The sequence below is a fragment of the Grampus griseus genome (genome assembly GCF_964374135.1).
Source record: "Grampus griseus genome assembly, chromosome: 3".
Taxonomy (NCBI): Eukaryota; Metazoa; Chordata; class Mammalia; order Artiodactyla; family Delphinidae; genus Grampus; species Grampus griseus.
This window is the reverse complement of record NC_139019.1, coordinates 118,598,192-118,614,233: the sequence shown is the minus strand read 5'-3', so window position 1 is coordinate 118,614,233 and position 16,042 is coordinate 118,598,192. Positions and strand designations below refer to the sequence as shown.

General features: G+C 44.8%; 1 protein-coding gene across 1 annotated transcript in view; it reads left to right on the top strand.

Moving 5' to 3' along the window:
- FGF1 (fibroblast growth factor 1) overlaps nucleotides 1-14,975 on the top strand; it is a 102,535-nt gene extending 87,560 nt beyond the window's left edge. Inside the window, exons 4-5 of the mRNA XM_082652334.1 lie at nucleotides 6,759-6,862; nucleotides 11,544-14,975. Coding sequence (XP_082508460.1) covers nucleotides 6,759-6,862; nucleotides 11,544-11,738 — 299 coding nt within the window. The 3' untranslated portion in view covers nucleotides 11,739-14,975. The remainder of the gene's footprint in view (nucleotides 1-6,758; nucleotides 6,863-11,543) is intronic.
- The last annotated feature ends 1,067 nt before the right edge of the window (nucleotides 14,976-16,042 follow it).

Below are 16,042 nucleotides of genomic sequence, written 5' to 3'. Positions count from 1 at the left end.
TTCTTTCTATCCTTGGAAAGTAAGCGATCATGTGTCTTACTGTGAATCAACTACTATTGATAGCTAATGGAAGGGTCTGAGGAGCAGAAGAGAAAGCCGGAGATACCGGCTTATATTTCCTCAGGAAAAAAAGGAAGAACACCTAGTCGGGGACCAGCATATCCACTCAAAGCCCTGGATTCCTCCTTACGTAGGTTCCCCTAAGTAAAGACGCATGAAGGCATCCAAAGGATGAGGGTCCAAAGGATGAAGCAGGAGCAGGGTCTGCAAAGGCGATTTGGTACATTTCAGTTATTTGACATTTACTTTTGCTACATCAGCTATTTCCAAACCAGCACACCCTAATGCATGCCTAGAAAAGGAGCAGGATTGCATTCCACTGGGGACACTGTGGTTACGAATCCACCAGGCAAACGCCTCCAGCCTTCCTGCAGTGCTTTATAAATTTGAATTTCTCTAAGAAACTTGTATCTATCACTAGAGTACCTTTATAAAAACTGCTTTCCGGGCTTCCCTGGTGGCGCAGTGGTTGAGAGTCCGCCTGCCGATGCAGGGGACGCGGGTTCGTGCCCCGGTCCGGGAAGATCCCACATGCTGCGGAGCGGCTGGGCCCGTGAGCCACGGCCGCTGAACCTGCGCGTCCGGAGCCTGTGCTCCACAACGGGAGAGGCCACAACAGTGAGTGGCCCGTGTACCGGAAAAAAAAAAAAAAAAAAAACTGCTTTCCATTTCTTCTGCTAAGTCAAAAGTCGCTGTCCGCATTTCAGAACTAGGGAACACTGAGTTCCCATAGAGCTAAATGATTTGTCTCGTTTTTCAAAAAGTACTCGCTCCTTCATCCTTGGGATGCTACAGAGCCACTGACCTTCCCGCTCATAGAGAGCAAGTCCTAAATTCCCCGTATGGGAGGGAAGAGATGCTCCCGCTCTGTGCGCTGGGTGCTAACCTGGTGGAAGGTGCTGGAAGAAGAAAATGAACAGAGCAGGTGTGGCTTTAGTGGCCCTTCACCAGCTTTCCTGGTTCCCTGTCTGCCCTTAAGAAGACGCACCTTTTGCAGATACCTACGTTCAGGTCTACGTGGTACCTGAGGTCAAGCCTGCACTGGGTCATAGAGCACCACAGGGGTCAGCAGCAGCAAGAAACTGAGTGTCTGCCCACCAACCAAGAACCAGGCTTTACACATCAACTACCCACCCCCCACCTCCCAAAAGTATCAGCAGCCCCATCACCCAAAGTGAACCACTGTTGTCACCTGGCTGTTCTTACCTCAGAACTGTGTCTTCAAAGAAATGAAGAGTTAGGATGAAGGGCAAGTTCCTTCCACTCCCCTCCCCAGCCTCAATCCTTCTCATCCTCCCCAGAGCAGCCACTGCTATGCATTTGGTCTGAATCGAGCGCACATTTTTATCTTTTACTCCCTATCTATTCATGAGCTATGCGCATTGTTTTATGTTTTTTACAAAAATTTCATCAAGGATTTACCATAAATAGTCTTTTGCAATTTGCTTTCTTTCACTGCACATTATTTTCTGCTTTTCTTTGAAAGGGAAAACAATTAGAGAGAGAGAGAAAAAAGAGAGTTTTTGTTGTAGTTGCACTTTTGTTTGCTTTTAGCTCAAAAACAAGTGGGGTGTTTGCTACGGTGCTGCTTGATCACTCTGGGTCGTCTGTACCCCTAACTGGGTGTCAGCCCCTGAAGGCAGGGACCTTGCCAGCACTGAGCACAGCGCCCAGCACACGATGGCCAGTGCATGAAAACGTGGTGACTGGGTGGCTTTCCCTGAGCCCCCTGCTTGCTCCAGGAGGGAGGAGCTGCTGCTTCCACCCAGGCTGTTGGCCAGGCCCTCCCTCTCTTTCTGAGCCCCCCTCTCTCACTCGCTCTCCTTCCCACCCCCGAGCAGCAGCCGCGGGAGGATGTAGGTTTGGAAAACTGGAATGAAGTCACACTAGGGAGTTGGACACCTAGTCAGTTACACGAGCAACGCGCTGGGTGTTACTCCTTCCTGCCAGCTCTGCTTGCAGAAGGATATATGCTTAAGAAACTCAGCCAGAAAGAAATCCAGTGAAAATGAGCTATGAAACTTGGACATCCTGGAGAAATAATATTTACAGAGGAAACTCTTGAGACGAACTCTCAACAGTACCACAGCCCTGGTGTTGGGGCTCAGGGCTGAGGACTGAGTCCTGTGCCAGGCAGCTCTGCTTCATGTTTACCTCCACGGGGCGTTTACACAGCCAAGACGGGACTCCTCAGACAGCAAAGTCAACCCTACTTAGCCCCACAGAGAGACAAACGGGCACTATTTAAGGCATAGGACAGAAATGGACTAGAGAATGAAAAGCTTTAAAAAAACCTCTTCCTTGGTGATAATGATGTGTCAGTGTAGGTTCATCAGTTATAACAACTGTATCACTCTGGTGGGGGACGATGATAATGCAGGGGAGAAGGCGTATGGTAAATTTCTACACCTGCCCCTTATTTTTGCTGTGAACCCAAAACTGCTCTACAAAATAACGTCCGTTTAAGAAGATTTTCCTGGATTACCCAAAAGGACTTGCCCTTTAAGACTCTTGTTGCACCTATAATGTGTCTGACTAAATACCTACTTATATGGATGGTAGGTGGAGAAAAAGTCCCAGGCAACCAACATCACTCAATTCTACGGCTATGACATGGGATCCTGGATGGTCATCTGCCATCTGGTACATGTCTGACCTTGAACACAAGGGGACCAAGGAGGGAAGTGAATATGGCTTGATTTGGACCAATCTCCCTGATAACTGGAGCTCAAGGTATTGTACGAAAGACAGGAAAAAGTAGGATACCTGAAATAGGTGAGCCTGGGTTCTGGTCATGGTTGTGCCCCTGATTATAAGTATAATGTTTGGTGAAACATGCGCTTACCAAACTTCAGTTTCCTTACCTGTGGGACAGAGCCAGTGCCACCTTCCTCCAGGGCTGCTGTGAAGAGTGATGAGGGCACCTAAACACAGTAAAAATGGCAGTCATCGTACTGGACACTTCGAGGCATCAGATCATTAAACCCCACAATTCCATGAAGCAGATACCATCATTATAGATAAGGAGATAGAGGTAAATACCATGCCCAATCATCACACAGCTAGTACACAGCCAAGCATAATCTGAATTCATGCAGTCTGCTTCTGGAGTCCAAACTCTTTTGTTTACTCTTTATATCAAGATAGAAACCGGCATGATGCCGGGCACATTGTAGGTAATCAGTAAACGATTATTCGCTTCCTTTGATCTCTCTTAAAGATACAGGATTATGATGGGAAATTGATACAAAATACATTTGAAAGTTCTCTGAAAACCGTGAAGTCCAATGAAAATACAGAGCATTAAAAAAAATGTATTGAGATAAATTCACATACCTTACAATTCACCCATTTAAAGTATGCAATTCAGTGGTTTTTCTTACATTCAAAGATTTGTGCAACCATCTCTATAATCAACTTTCATCACCCCAGAAAGAAAACCTATACCTCTTAACCCAAAAAGAAACCCTATACCTCTTAACCACAGTTTCCCCTTCTCTCTCCAAGGCCCTCCTCAGCCCCTGGCTACCACTAACCTACTTCCTGTCTCTATGGGTTTGCCTACGCTGGCCATTTCTTTTAAATGGAATCATACAATATGTGGTCCTTTGTGAGTGGCTTCTTCACTTAGCATGTTTTCGAGGTTCAGCCATGTTGCAGCGTGCATCCGTACTTTGTTCCTTTTTACGGCCAAATAATACTCTATTGTATACAGCATTGTTATTAAATGTATTTACATGAGTCCTAGACTGTTAGAGCTGAAAAAACTCTAGAGACTGAATCCAAACCACTCCCATTTTACTAACAAGGAGACTGTAGCCTGAAGGTTAAACCGCCTAGCCAAGGTCACTCTGCTGGTCAGTGGCAGAGCCCAGCCTTGACCCTTACAAACTCTCAACTTGGCCCCATCCTACTTCACTCCACAAAGCGTCATTGGAAACACAATTCAAAACGCGCAGCTTACCGATGATGGGCCAACAGAATCATCTCTGCAACGATCAGCCTAACATCATTCATTCAGCAAATGCATACTGTCTGTACCCGGAGCACAGGGCACTATGGGAGGCACTGGAGACTGAAGGAGGAACAGGATAGCTAAGATTCCTGCCCTTTCTCCCAAGTGTGCAGTCCCCTGGGGAGGTAGAAATTAATGAGTAAAGCCCTAAACGATAAAAATAAGTGCACACTTTACAAAATGCCATGAAGGAAACAAACAGGGACCGAGAAAGACAATGATGCAGGGACTAGGGTGGCAGGGGTCCTGGCTGAAAGGACTTGCTGTGCAGAGTGTGGAGGGGCACTTGGGTGGGGAAGGCCTCTCTGAGGAGGGAGTTTTAGGCTGAGGCCGGAAGGAAAAGGACCATCTTTGTGAATATTAGGGGAGAGGAGATACCAGACAGAGGGCAGAGCGTGTGCCAAGAGCCTTAGGCAGGAGGGAGCTCGGGGTGAGGCAATGACTCAGGGAGCAAGTGGTGTGACCCGAGGCTGGAGAGGGGAGGCCTCTGGTCTGTGCTCTCATGCCTACCTCTCAGAGCTAAGCGGAGTTAGGAAGACCGGTGGGAAAGGAGATCGTGGCTTCCGCTTTCCCTCCTGTGAATTAAATAAACACCACTTGCCAGAGGAGGCCCTGAGTTTCTGTGGCTAAGACTTCCAAGGACAAGAGAACTGCATCTTCAATAAGGGTGATGTAACTATGTATCACCCTTAGGATGAATCATAAGATAAGGAAAAAAGAGGGAAATGAGAAAATACAGACATATTAATAAGGAAGTGGTGAAATGATTATGGTACAGCCACATAATGGAACACAATTCAACTGGCAAAAAGAAGGTAACTACTGAAGTGGAAAGATTTCCAGTCAGTTGTTAAGCGAAAAACACAAGGTGTAGAACTGTATGGTATTTCACCATTTGCTTAGGAGAAAAAAAAAAAAAAAAGGCAGGAGGGATAACATCTCTCTAGAAGGATATATTCCAAATATGTCTCAGGGGGCTTCCCTGGTGGCGCAGTGGTTGAGAGTCCACCTGCCGATGCAGGGGACGCGGGTTCGTGCCCCGGTCCGGGAAGATCCCACATGCCGCGGAGCGGCTGGGCCCGTGAGCCATGGCCGCTGAGCCTGCGCATCCGGAGCCTGTGCTCCGCAACGGGAGAGGCCACAGCAGTGAGAGGCCCGCGTACCGCAAAAAAAAAAAAAAAAATGTCTCAGAGGAGTTTACTTGTTTGTCTCTGTCTCCCCAGGAGAACGTGCCCCAGAGGAAGGGCAAGGATCCTGTCTGTCCTGTAGCCCCATCAGTTGGGAGTGGGAGGCTGGAAGGACTGAGAGAAGACATTCACCATCTCCTCTTCTATGTTTCCAAGTCTGAAACATGGGAATATATTTCTAAGAAATTAAGTGAAAACAAGGGGTCTAGAGGTGCCAACCGAAACCCTGTATTCCTTCTAGCACCCCTTGCGCCTCAAACTTTGACAAAGTCAACCCTTAGAGGGGTCAGCTGACTCCAAGAGAACTGCTGGGTGCTCACTGGTCCCCCGTCTAGATTTCACTCCTTATCATAACAATGGCTATGACCAAAGAAATTTTCCAGAAGAATCCAGAATTCATTTCAATTCCCAAATGGGAACCATCAAATCACCTCTCTCCAGAGTCACTCTGGGGAGGATGAACAAATGAATAATTATCAAGTGGGACTCCAGTGAGGTAAGGTATCCAGCAGTGAGCAAGGCACCATGGGAGTATCAGTCAGTATAAATGGAAAGAAGGCAACTCAGGGTATCTCAGTCCTCGCCCTCAACTTCAAGGTCTCTCAACCTCGGCACTATTGACTTTTTGAGCTGAATAATTCCTTGATGAGAAGGGCTTGCCTGGGCGCTGTAGGATATTTATTTAGCACCATCCCTGGCTTCTACTCACTAGATGCCAGTAGCACCATCCCACCCCAGCTGGGAAAACCAAAAATGTCTCCAGACATGGCTAACTGTCCCCTCTAGAACAAAATCATCCCCAGGTAAGAAGCACCATTCCCATCCCAGGTGGCTGCTTCATTCTCCCTTTCAAATGCCAGGGTTTCCCCTCTGCCTGTATCCCAGTGGGGTTGCCACAGAGGTTGGGGGTTGACTGAACTTCATTGTGGGTGAGTTACCTGAGTTTCTTATGTGCCAAGCAATCTAACTTCCTGGGAACCTCTTCTATCTGGGAAAATAACACTATCAGATTTTGAAAAATAACCATCTGTCCACGAGAAGCTCCCCCACCAGGAAGGCCCGGGCCATAAAAAGGTACCCCTGCCAAAGCAGGTTGATAACGGAAACTGAACACCCTCAGGCTGGCCGGTTGCCGACTCTATGATCCCCCCAAGATCACTGGGATGATGGAGCCAGGGAAGTGAATGCTGTTTCCTCCTGTGACAGTGCCCCGTAAAGTGCACGTGGGGTCACGTTGTAACGAACAAGGCAGATGGGTGGGCGAGCCCGCCATCATCTCTCCTTCCCTCGAGAACATGATTCCCAATGGACAGCTTTCTTTGGAGGGCAAAGAAAAAGGAACTGTATTTCTATGTTTTGATTAATTTGAGGCTCATCCTTGAGGGCTCTGTGAGATGAATGAGCAGGATTTTCCGTGGCTAACTGTCTTGGCCGCCAGGCCCTATCGGCAAAAGCTTAGTGTTTATTTACTTTTGCTCGTGTTATTTTTATTTCAGTTCAGCTGCAGCTCAGTGCGGAAAGCGTGGGGGAGGTGTATATAAAGAGTACGGAGACTGGCCAGTACTTGGCCATGGACACCGACGGGCTTTTGTACGGCTCAGTAAGTATGAGGCTGACATGCTTCCAGACTCGGCCAAGGTTTGAGGTTTCCAGAAATCTTGTTACATGGAGTGATGCACACTATAAAGCGTCAATTAGTCTCTGTTTGTTATTTTTTCCAGCAGGATTCCCACCCTCCACCCTGCCTTATTTTAGGCACAAACATAAAAGAGTTTCTTGCGGGATTCTCTCAAAATACTCCAACGTATTATCACATAGACAAAGAGAAAAAACATTGATTGAAATTTTAGTAACTCATCCAGTCACTCGCTCCAGAATACCCAATCCCACTTCATTATTTCATTCCAAAAATGTTTCTTGAGCATCTACCATGGGCTATATAGGTGTGTCTCTTAAGGCTTTTTACAAAAATTGCAGAGCCCAGACTCTAGCAGTTGATATTTCATGCATAAAACTTTGAAAATAGCCCTTTTATTCTGGAAGCGTCACCTAAAAGGATAAAAAGTTTAGTAACTTGGGCTTCCCTGGTGGCGCAGTGGTTGGGAGTCCGCCTGCCGATGCAGGGGACACGGGTTCGTGCCCCGGTCCGGGAGGATCCCACATGCTGCGGAGCGGCTGGGCCCGTGAGCCATGGCCGCCGGGCCTGCGCATCCAGAGCCTGTGCTCCGCAACGGGAGAGGCCACAACAGTGAGAGGCCCGCGTACCGCAAAAAAAAAAAAGAAAAAAAAGTTTAATAACTTAATTCAACAAACATTGAGCAAACGCCTCCTGTTGTCCAAGTACAGTTGGGTACTGAGAGGGTGCAAAGGTGAGTAAGCCACATCCTTGCCCTGGAGAAGCAAAGTTCAAGAGTTTATTCAGTAGCTAAAATCCTGCTGCATCTCCTGCTCCATCTCTCTCCTAGTTAATGGTTTATATATGTTTGACTCGGTACATACTGATCTTTGTGAGAAAAGAAGAGAATAGGGTCAATCTGATTTTGTCCCCAGTGGTATCTCTGGTAAACGATTTGAACGGAAAGAGAGCTGAAGCCAATGGCTGCAGGTTTTGAAAATATTTCTGGAGTTCAATGATCCTTTCTCTGTAGCCTAACAATTGAACATTAAGGCTTCACCAAACCCCCTTCTTCCCTTTTATGAAAGATGTCTACCAAAAGGCACCCAGTAGGTGGGATTTTAGTTTGGGGCTCCCTTTAACTTACATCAAATCGCCAAGTGGCAATGGGCAAAGGAAACTCTCTCTTGAAGCTGTAATCTCAGCCAGAGTTTGGGATGTGAACACAAGTTCATTTTTTTTCATGCTGCCCACTAGGGCTCAGGAGATGAGACCATCAGAGGAACAGGTAGTTCCTGCAGGCTGTTTGCTGAAATATGGATTGATTTGGACAACTTGAAAGGGTTTGGAGCTAGGCAGTGACTGGTACATAGGGAGTAGACTTTTTTTTTCAGGCAGGCCTTCCAATCAGCAATAAAATCAATAGGCCAATCAATCATTCAATCTCAGACTCATAAATGAATCCCATGCCTCTGCCACTTTGGCAAGTTACTCACCTACTCTGAACCTCGTGTGAAACGAGGACAGTAATGGATAATTACCGCGTACTTACATACTTAAGAAGAGTCAGAGAGACAACGCACAGAACCCGCCCACTGGTGTAGCAATGGCAGCTATAGGGCAGTCGGTTTACAAATCCCTTACCCTCATTATTTCTTGCATTATGTGTTACAATTTTATGGCTTTTCCTCCTTTAAATCAATTCTGATGTTTATTATAACCTTCTCTTACTTGTATAGAAATTTGAGAAAGACTCCCCTAAATCCAGATACGTCTAGGCTCCAGACACCCCCTTCTCCCACCATAGTCCTGGACATCACTGATTCACCTGACATATTCATAGGGTGATATTAATATATTATGCCTAAGAATTTTTATATTCCCCCATTGATAAAGATAAGTTCTAAAATATCTCAGGGCTCTGCCTCATGCTCTTAACCCATTTTAGGTATTCATCCATCCTGATACAAATTCATGTGTGTGGAAAGGACATATTTATTAAAAAAAAAATAAGTCTGAAAGGCTCTAAAACATTAATATATTTATCTTTGGGAGTGGTACATGGCTGATTTTATAATATATGAATGCCTTTCTGAATTTTCCAAATTTTTTACAGTTGGTATCTGTCACCCATGTAATTGGGAAAAAGCATGCTAAACATAAAAAAGAAGTTAATTAAAACAATAGGCATGAATCAACTCTTCATCCCCGGGCCCGTGGCATTGCACGAAGTGCACAGTAAGCACTGACAAATCCTGTTTGAGGCACAGATAGAGCATCTCCAATTTGGCCTGCTGACTCAGCCTGGGACTCAGCCATTCTGTGTGTCAACTGCTCTAGTGTAACAGACACAGCAGGTGGGGGACGTGGCCGCCCCGAGCTTCATCACAGAACACAGGCCTGACGCCCACTGAGCGGTGTCATGGGGTGAGTCCTCCCTTGCAGGAGAGTGGGCAACCCACCCAGGTCCAAAACTGCCTACCTCCTCCCACCCTTGACAACGTGCATCGAGCAATAATGTCTGGATGAGTTCCTCTAGAGGCAACAGAGTCACCTAATTAAATATTACATCTATGTCCCATCTTGGTCCAAAATGATCTGAAGTGTCTCACCCAGTTGTCACTGCACTAGACTACAGATGAAAAAGGGGCAGAATACTTCCTGTTATGTAGTTCCTTACTAAACAAAGGTAACTTTTCTGAATACTTTACATGAACTCAAGAATCAGATTACATTCATCACCTAGCTGATGTGCACCTATTATCTGCAAAATTCTTTGTCTTGGGGGAGACACAAGGCTGAGAAGATTCCATCTCTTCCCTCAGTAGGACTGACAGTCTAACAGACAAACATGCCACAAACAGAGAATAAACAATAGGACTGGAAACCACCAGAAAGGGACTCACCAACCACTATATGGGTGAAGAGGTAATATAGAGATCACATGACTTGGAATTGGAGCAAAGTCCATACACAGCATATGTATGTTAATACTCCTGTTTATATCCAAATATAATGAATGTATTCTAAAATCTTGACAAACAGAAAAGGCAAAGAACTGGGATTCCTCCCACTCTAACAGATGAATTTTAGTAAAACAGTAACTGTTGGTAGATATTTTCAATGTAATTGCACTATTTAATATGTTTTAACTATCTCTCCAACTTAATAAATTTACATTTGCATTGGATCCCACTGTATGGATGTACCGCTATCCACTTAACCAATCACCTTTCCATGGGTATTTACGTTGTTTCCAATATGTCACCATTATAGCCAATACTTCAAAGAACATCCTTGAAAATACCACTATCTCATAAGCGTCAGTTCCTAGAAGTGAAAACCCTGAGTCAAGGGTAATGCATATTTTAAATTTTGATACTTATTGCCAAAGTCCCCTCACAAAGTTTCCACCAACTTATCTCACCAACAGTGTCTGACAGTGACTATTTCCCACACTCTCCCCCATACTAAGACTTGTAAATCTTTTTGCTCTTTGCAGATATTATAGCCAACATATTAAATCATTTTTGAATTTGCATCTTCTTGCTAGTGAGATTAAATATGTTTTCATAGGTTTATCACCGATTTTTTTTTTTTTTTTTTTTTTTTTTTTTGCGGTACGCGGGCCTCTCACTGTTGTGGCCTCTCCCGTTGTGGAGCACAGGCTCCAGATGCGCAGGCCCAGCGGCCATGGCTCACGGGCCCAGCCGCTCCGCGGCATGTGGGATCTCCCCGGACCGGGGCACGAACCCGTGGCCCCTGCATCGGCAGGCGGACTCTCAACCACTGCACCACCAGGGAAGCCCTTATCACCCATTTTTAAAACAGCAGACATAGTATGCCATTTTGATAATACCCTAAGTTTCTATCGATATGGCCCTATCTATGTCTCTCTGTGTGCTCATACATAAAGAGGTACAGAAGGATGTTCATCAACTGTTAGTAGATGCCTATATCTGGGTGGTGTGCTTTGGGGTAATTTTTTCTTTCTTTTTTTAAAGTAAAGTTGTGATTTTCTTTTTACAAGTACCAGTCTTTTGATGAGTAGCAAAAAAAAAAAAAGAAATCTATTCTCACTGAAAAAAAAAATCCTTTAAGTTCCAGGACATGTTTTATGCTTAGGACACATTTTATGCAAGCATTTATGTTCATAACAACACTAAAGTAAAACCCTGATACTGTTGGTGAAAATCACAAGGGTGTAAAGTATAATTGGTAGGTTTTCATTTATTCTTCAAGACCGAACTTAAGAATGCCCCACTGCATCACATTCTGGTTTTACCCATTTTGGATGCTTTTCATGGTCAAACCTAGGTGCCAGGCCTCTGCAGAGACAAAAGACCCAGCTCTACCCTTAAGGTACTTAAAGTCATTCAGGATTTCCCAAGTGGGAGACTCTAGGGTCCTGAGCAGAGCAGATGTGAGGGGAGTTTACATAACAGCAGATGTACATTGAAGGCTCATTATGTACTGGGTCCCGTTCCAAGTCGTCATTTCTATCCTCAGAGACAGGTTCCGTTATTTTCCCAATGTCGCTGAAGAAGAAACTGAAGCACAGAGAGCCTCACTAATTTGCCCAAGGTCACACAGCCAGTAAACAGAGGAACCCGATCTAAAACCACTCACTAATCATTCTACTCTTTCCCGGTTTTATTTTTTTTAGCAGACACCCAATGAGGAATGTTTGTTCCTGGAAAGGTTGGAGGAAAACCATTACAACACCTACGCATCCAAGAAGCATGCAGAAAAGAATTGGTTCGTTGGTCTCAAGAAGAACGGAAGCTGCAAACGCGGTCCTCGGACTCACTACGGCCAGAAAGCAATCTTGTTTCTCCCCCTGCCAGTCTCCTCCGATTAAAGAAATCTGTGCTGGGTGCTGATCACTCCAGAGGAGCCCGAAGGGGTCCTCACCCGGTTGACCCCAAATTGTACCCTTGATCGTTGGCCGCGCTAACCCCTGGCCCACAGAGCCTAAACTTGTAACGTGCTTCTAAACGCCCAGTTCACTTTTTTTGTAAAGCCCTTCACCCTGGCACAGTTTGGAACCGAGGGACCAAATGGCTTTTAGGGGCCAACTGGCTGGCCAGTCTGGGTCTGGTTTGGAAGTCCAGTTGCCTCTGGGCATCTGATGCAGGCTGAGCCTCCTAATGCATGGGTGGAACCAAATGAAGTGTGAGCAGAGGGCTGCCAAGTGGGCTGTAACTGCATGCAATTCCCTCTACAGAGTAAACCCTGCCCGCAAGTCCCCTGAATATCTGGCATGACTCCTTTTCATCCTTTCAATCCCCCACGATTATTAGCAGAGAAGCTATGGCTCCGTTAGAGGAAGGCAGCTTTCCATGAGTGGAAACAGGGATGAATAATCCCCTCTCAGAAGGGATTCAAATGGCAAGGGGAGACTGACTGGATTCTAGTGGACAGCTTAGAAGGATGGGATCTCAAGGCGCAATGAATGAAGGCTGAGAAGCTCAGGCACAGGAGAGCAGAATGAAGGCAAAACCTTGCGAGTTCTTACAACGCCTTGACCTCCCCAAGGTTATTCGGCAGCAGGAAGCCCCTCGATGATGTCAGGTGGAGAAGAGAACTAGGTTCTTGATAAACGCCAGGACTCTGGGTATTGGGAAATTCATTTGGGTCTGGGGAGTGGGTGTGGGAGTGATGAGAAAGGGAAACATGGGCTGAGGGGACATTATCCTCCAAAGAGGATGGTTCTAGAAGTGAGAAGGAAAGAGAAGGGGATGCCATGACCTGTGCTTGGCCACCAGAAAGCGGAGGCTTTGGGGTCCTGGGGCAGTGCTTACAAATCACATGGGCATCTTGTTTGACTGCAGGTTCTGGTTCAGTAGGTCTGCCGTAGAGTTTTCCCATTTCTCACAAGCTCCCAGGTGCTGTAGATGCTGCTGCCTCCCCCCCCCACCCCCGTACTTTAAGTAGCAAAGTCCCTAAAAGCGTTATTCAAATGAAGGGGGCTCAAACCCGACCCTCCCGGCCACACCCTTAAAAATGCACGTCCCCTGGATCTTCCCGCACTCAGGCAGCATCAGCAGTCACGCCTGAGTTAAGGAGCCGGGGTTTAAGGCACTTTGGCCCAATGCCTGTAAAATGCCCATTTAGAAGATATACAAAAGCATACTTCAAAAACGTTAAACGCTCACAAACAGCTTTTCCCAAGACGCCATTTGTGTGACGGTGACTTATATAAATATGCTTCCTGCTTAAAGTAAACTTGACCCAAGCAGCTAGCAAATTAGAAATACCATTCATCTCTGACATGATGCTGTTGCCATGTAAAGGCCTTTAATAAGCCATTTAAATTTACTGTGAGACTATACCTTTTAGGCACATTTAAAAATATATAGCTCAAAGGCAGTTAAACTGATTAGCACTCAGCCACTGAGAATGATAATAATAGGATATGATATATAAGCTCCTCAATTATCTACTACTTAGACTACATTTACCTTAGAAAATGAGATTTCTCTTTGTTTTCCACTGTGCTGTTCTAAATTTTCCTTTGCAAATGGGGATTCTTAAGCAATGATATAATTGTGCATAAAAACTGATGAGAATGCTAGCTCATGTTTTATGATCAACTGCAGTAATTATTAATGGAATGGTAATTCCTTAGTAACTGAACTATTTTGAATGGAAGAAAAATGACAATTTGTGAAAGTTCAGTGTGATACTACAATTGTGGAACTGAAACACGTTAACACTACAGTTATATCATTCTGCATTTGTACAGCAAAACGTTTCATAACTGTTTTTGTTTTTGTAACTTGGATAAGACAATTTGATTTTATTTTAGTAAATCTTTGCAGGCAAGTTGGGAATAGTGCACTGTGGCTTGACATCTCTTGACTATGAAGATTTGGCCAGAAAAAGGTACCCACAGAGGAAATCCAAGATATTTATAATGGTCCATAATTTTTAGTGTATGAATCAAATTCAAGTATAACATTGGCCAAAAAAAATGAAAGCTGTGGCTAACAGATGAGATGGAAGTCTGTGGTTGCAGAGACCCAAGGCATTGAGAGGAAGTACTACTGTGACCTTGACAACCTCAGCCCAGTCGCTATTCCTGTATTTGTTCAATGAATATGTAAGTGCCAACGGTGTGCCAGGCGTTTTACTGGGTCCTGAGGCTCCTGGGAACCTTGTGTGTCTGGTTTGCTGCTGTATTCTCTCCCAGGGCATTATATTTATGACGCAAGATGCTGAGGATTCATTTCTTTCAGTCAAGTAAAAACAGAGACTTTGTAGGTTCCTGCTGAATAAACAACACGTCCCAGAAACCAAGGTTTTGGAAGAATTAGCAATCCCCAGCGTAAGATAAACCTCTATGGAAGTGTCAGAGGACATGGCAAGGTAAACCTAACACTTCAACTGCAGAACCGTGTCAGTTCAGGGGGACCACTTTCAAATCAGGAAAAAAAAGGCTGTCCGGTCTTGTAAGGAGGGAGTCAGTGGCAGCTGCCTGCTCCGTTTTGAACATGTTCTCGTTCCTCAAACATGGAGCATTCCTGTTGCTCTCTCTCTCCCTTGAGAAAGTCCTGGAGCCATCTGCCCATCAGATGCCTCTCGTGTGGATTCACTTTCAGGCCAACTGTTAGGAATTGCCTGACGTTCTATACAAAGCATCAGGAAAGTATATGCTTTTGGATTGTTTTCAATGTGGTGGTGGAGGTGGTGGAGATCTGTTTCCTTGGAAGGGGTGATAATTAAAGCCTCCTATGGCCAACAGTGTGGACTTACAAAAAACTGACTGGAGCATCACATGTTACTGAAGATCAGGGTCCTTGCTTTGTGTTAGAGACGGAGCCCAGGCCCTCAGCCTTGTAGAACATACTGTTCAAATCAACCAAGTTCCTGGGCTACAAAGCAGACCTCTGAAGAAGAAGATGCCTGTCATTTTACATCACTCTCTCTTTTTTTTTGCACCTTAAAAATATTAATAAATGTTCCACTTATAGGGGATAATGTCTCTCTGACTTTTTGAGCATCATCATGTCTCATCTTCCTATTGAAGGACTTAGCCAGCATCCCTGAGGTGTGGCTGCTTGGTTTTCTACACTTAGCTTGTTATCAGATATGAAACTTTGAAGGCTGCTAGGAAGAATATTTTTCATTTTGTTTGGAAACCTAAGGCAATCATGGTGCTTTTCTAGGGATCCATTAGGGAAATATATTCAGGAAGTTTGCCCCCTGAAGCAAGGACCATAACTAACTCAGCTGACACTATTTCTTCATCCGTAGCCCATGAAATTATGCTACTATCGTAAAGCTGACCAGTTTGCGCTTCGGCAAAAATACAGGGACCTGAAAAAAATTTTAAGGACTTATTTACAATTTTAAGTCAATGGCAAGAGGTGCATCTCTTGCATCTCCAGGACCTTGATGTGGGGCTAGAGGTTTGCCCATCAGATTTTCTGAAATTATTATCACATTGAAAAACATCTCCTCAAATAAACTCCTGAATCTTATGACTTCTTATTCTTAGGAGGAAGTACACTGTTGCCTAGACATTGTGGCAGAATCAGATCACACACATGCACACTCGCACACATGCAAACATATGCACACACTTACATATGCATGCATGCTCACATATACACATGCATCTATAAAAAACAGTTGGGCGGTGTTTGCTCACTCAACGAATTACATATCACCATCAATCCCTCCTTTTCTTTTTAAAGTTGCCTAAGGCAGTATTTTTCTACTTGTTGGAGCTTGAGCAACTGTAAGAACTTCATTTTTTCTATCCCATTTTCCAACCCAGCACATATATTACCTTTAACATACACACAACTGAAACCAAAAAATGTCGCAAAATTATATATATGAAATGCTCTGAGATTTTTCTATTACACTCCCCTAAAAGAGGCTGGTCAAAGATCAATTAAATGGGGTCATGACATTCAGTCACAACCACAGTTTGAAAAACACTGGCTTAATGTAACCATTCTTCTTCCCAAAGATGACCAGACTCTACCAGGATCCTGTATTATGACTTTAGTGTTTTCAAAGGCACGGTTTGTTCTTGAATAAACAGTACAAGGGGACTTCCTGTTACCCACGAACCACCTGTTTTGAGGGCATCGTGGATTCTTTTAGCTGGTTTGCTACTAATGCAATATGAATGCAATGATGCAGACCCCA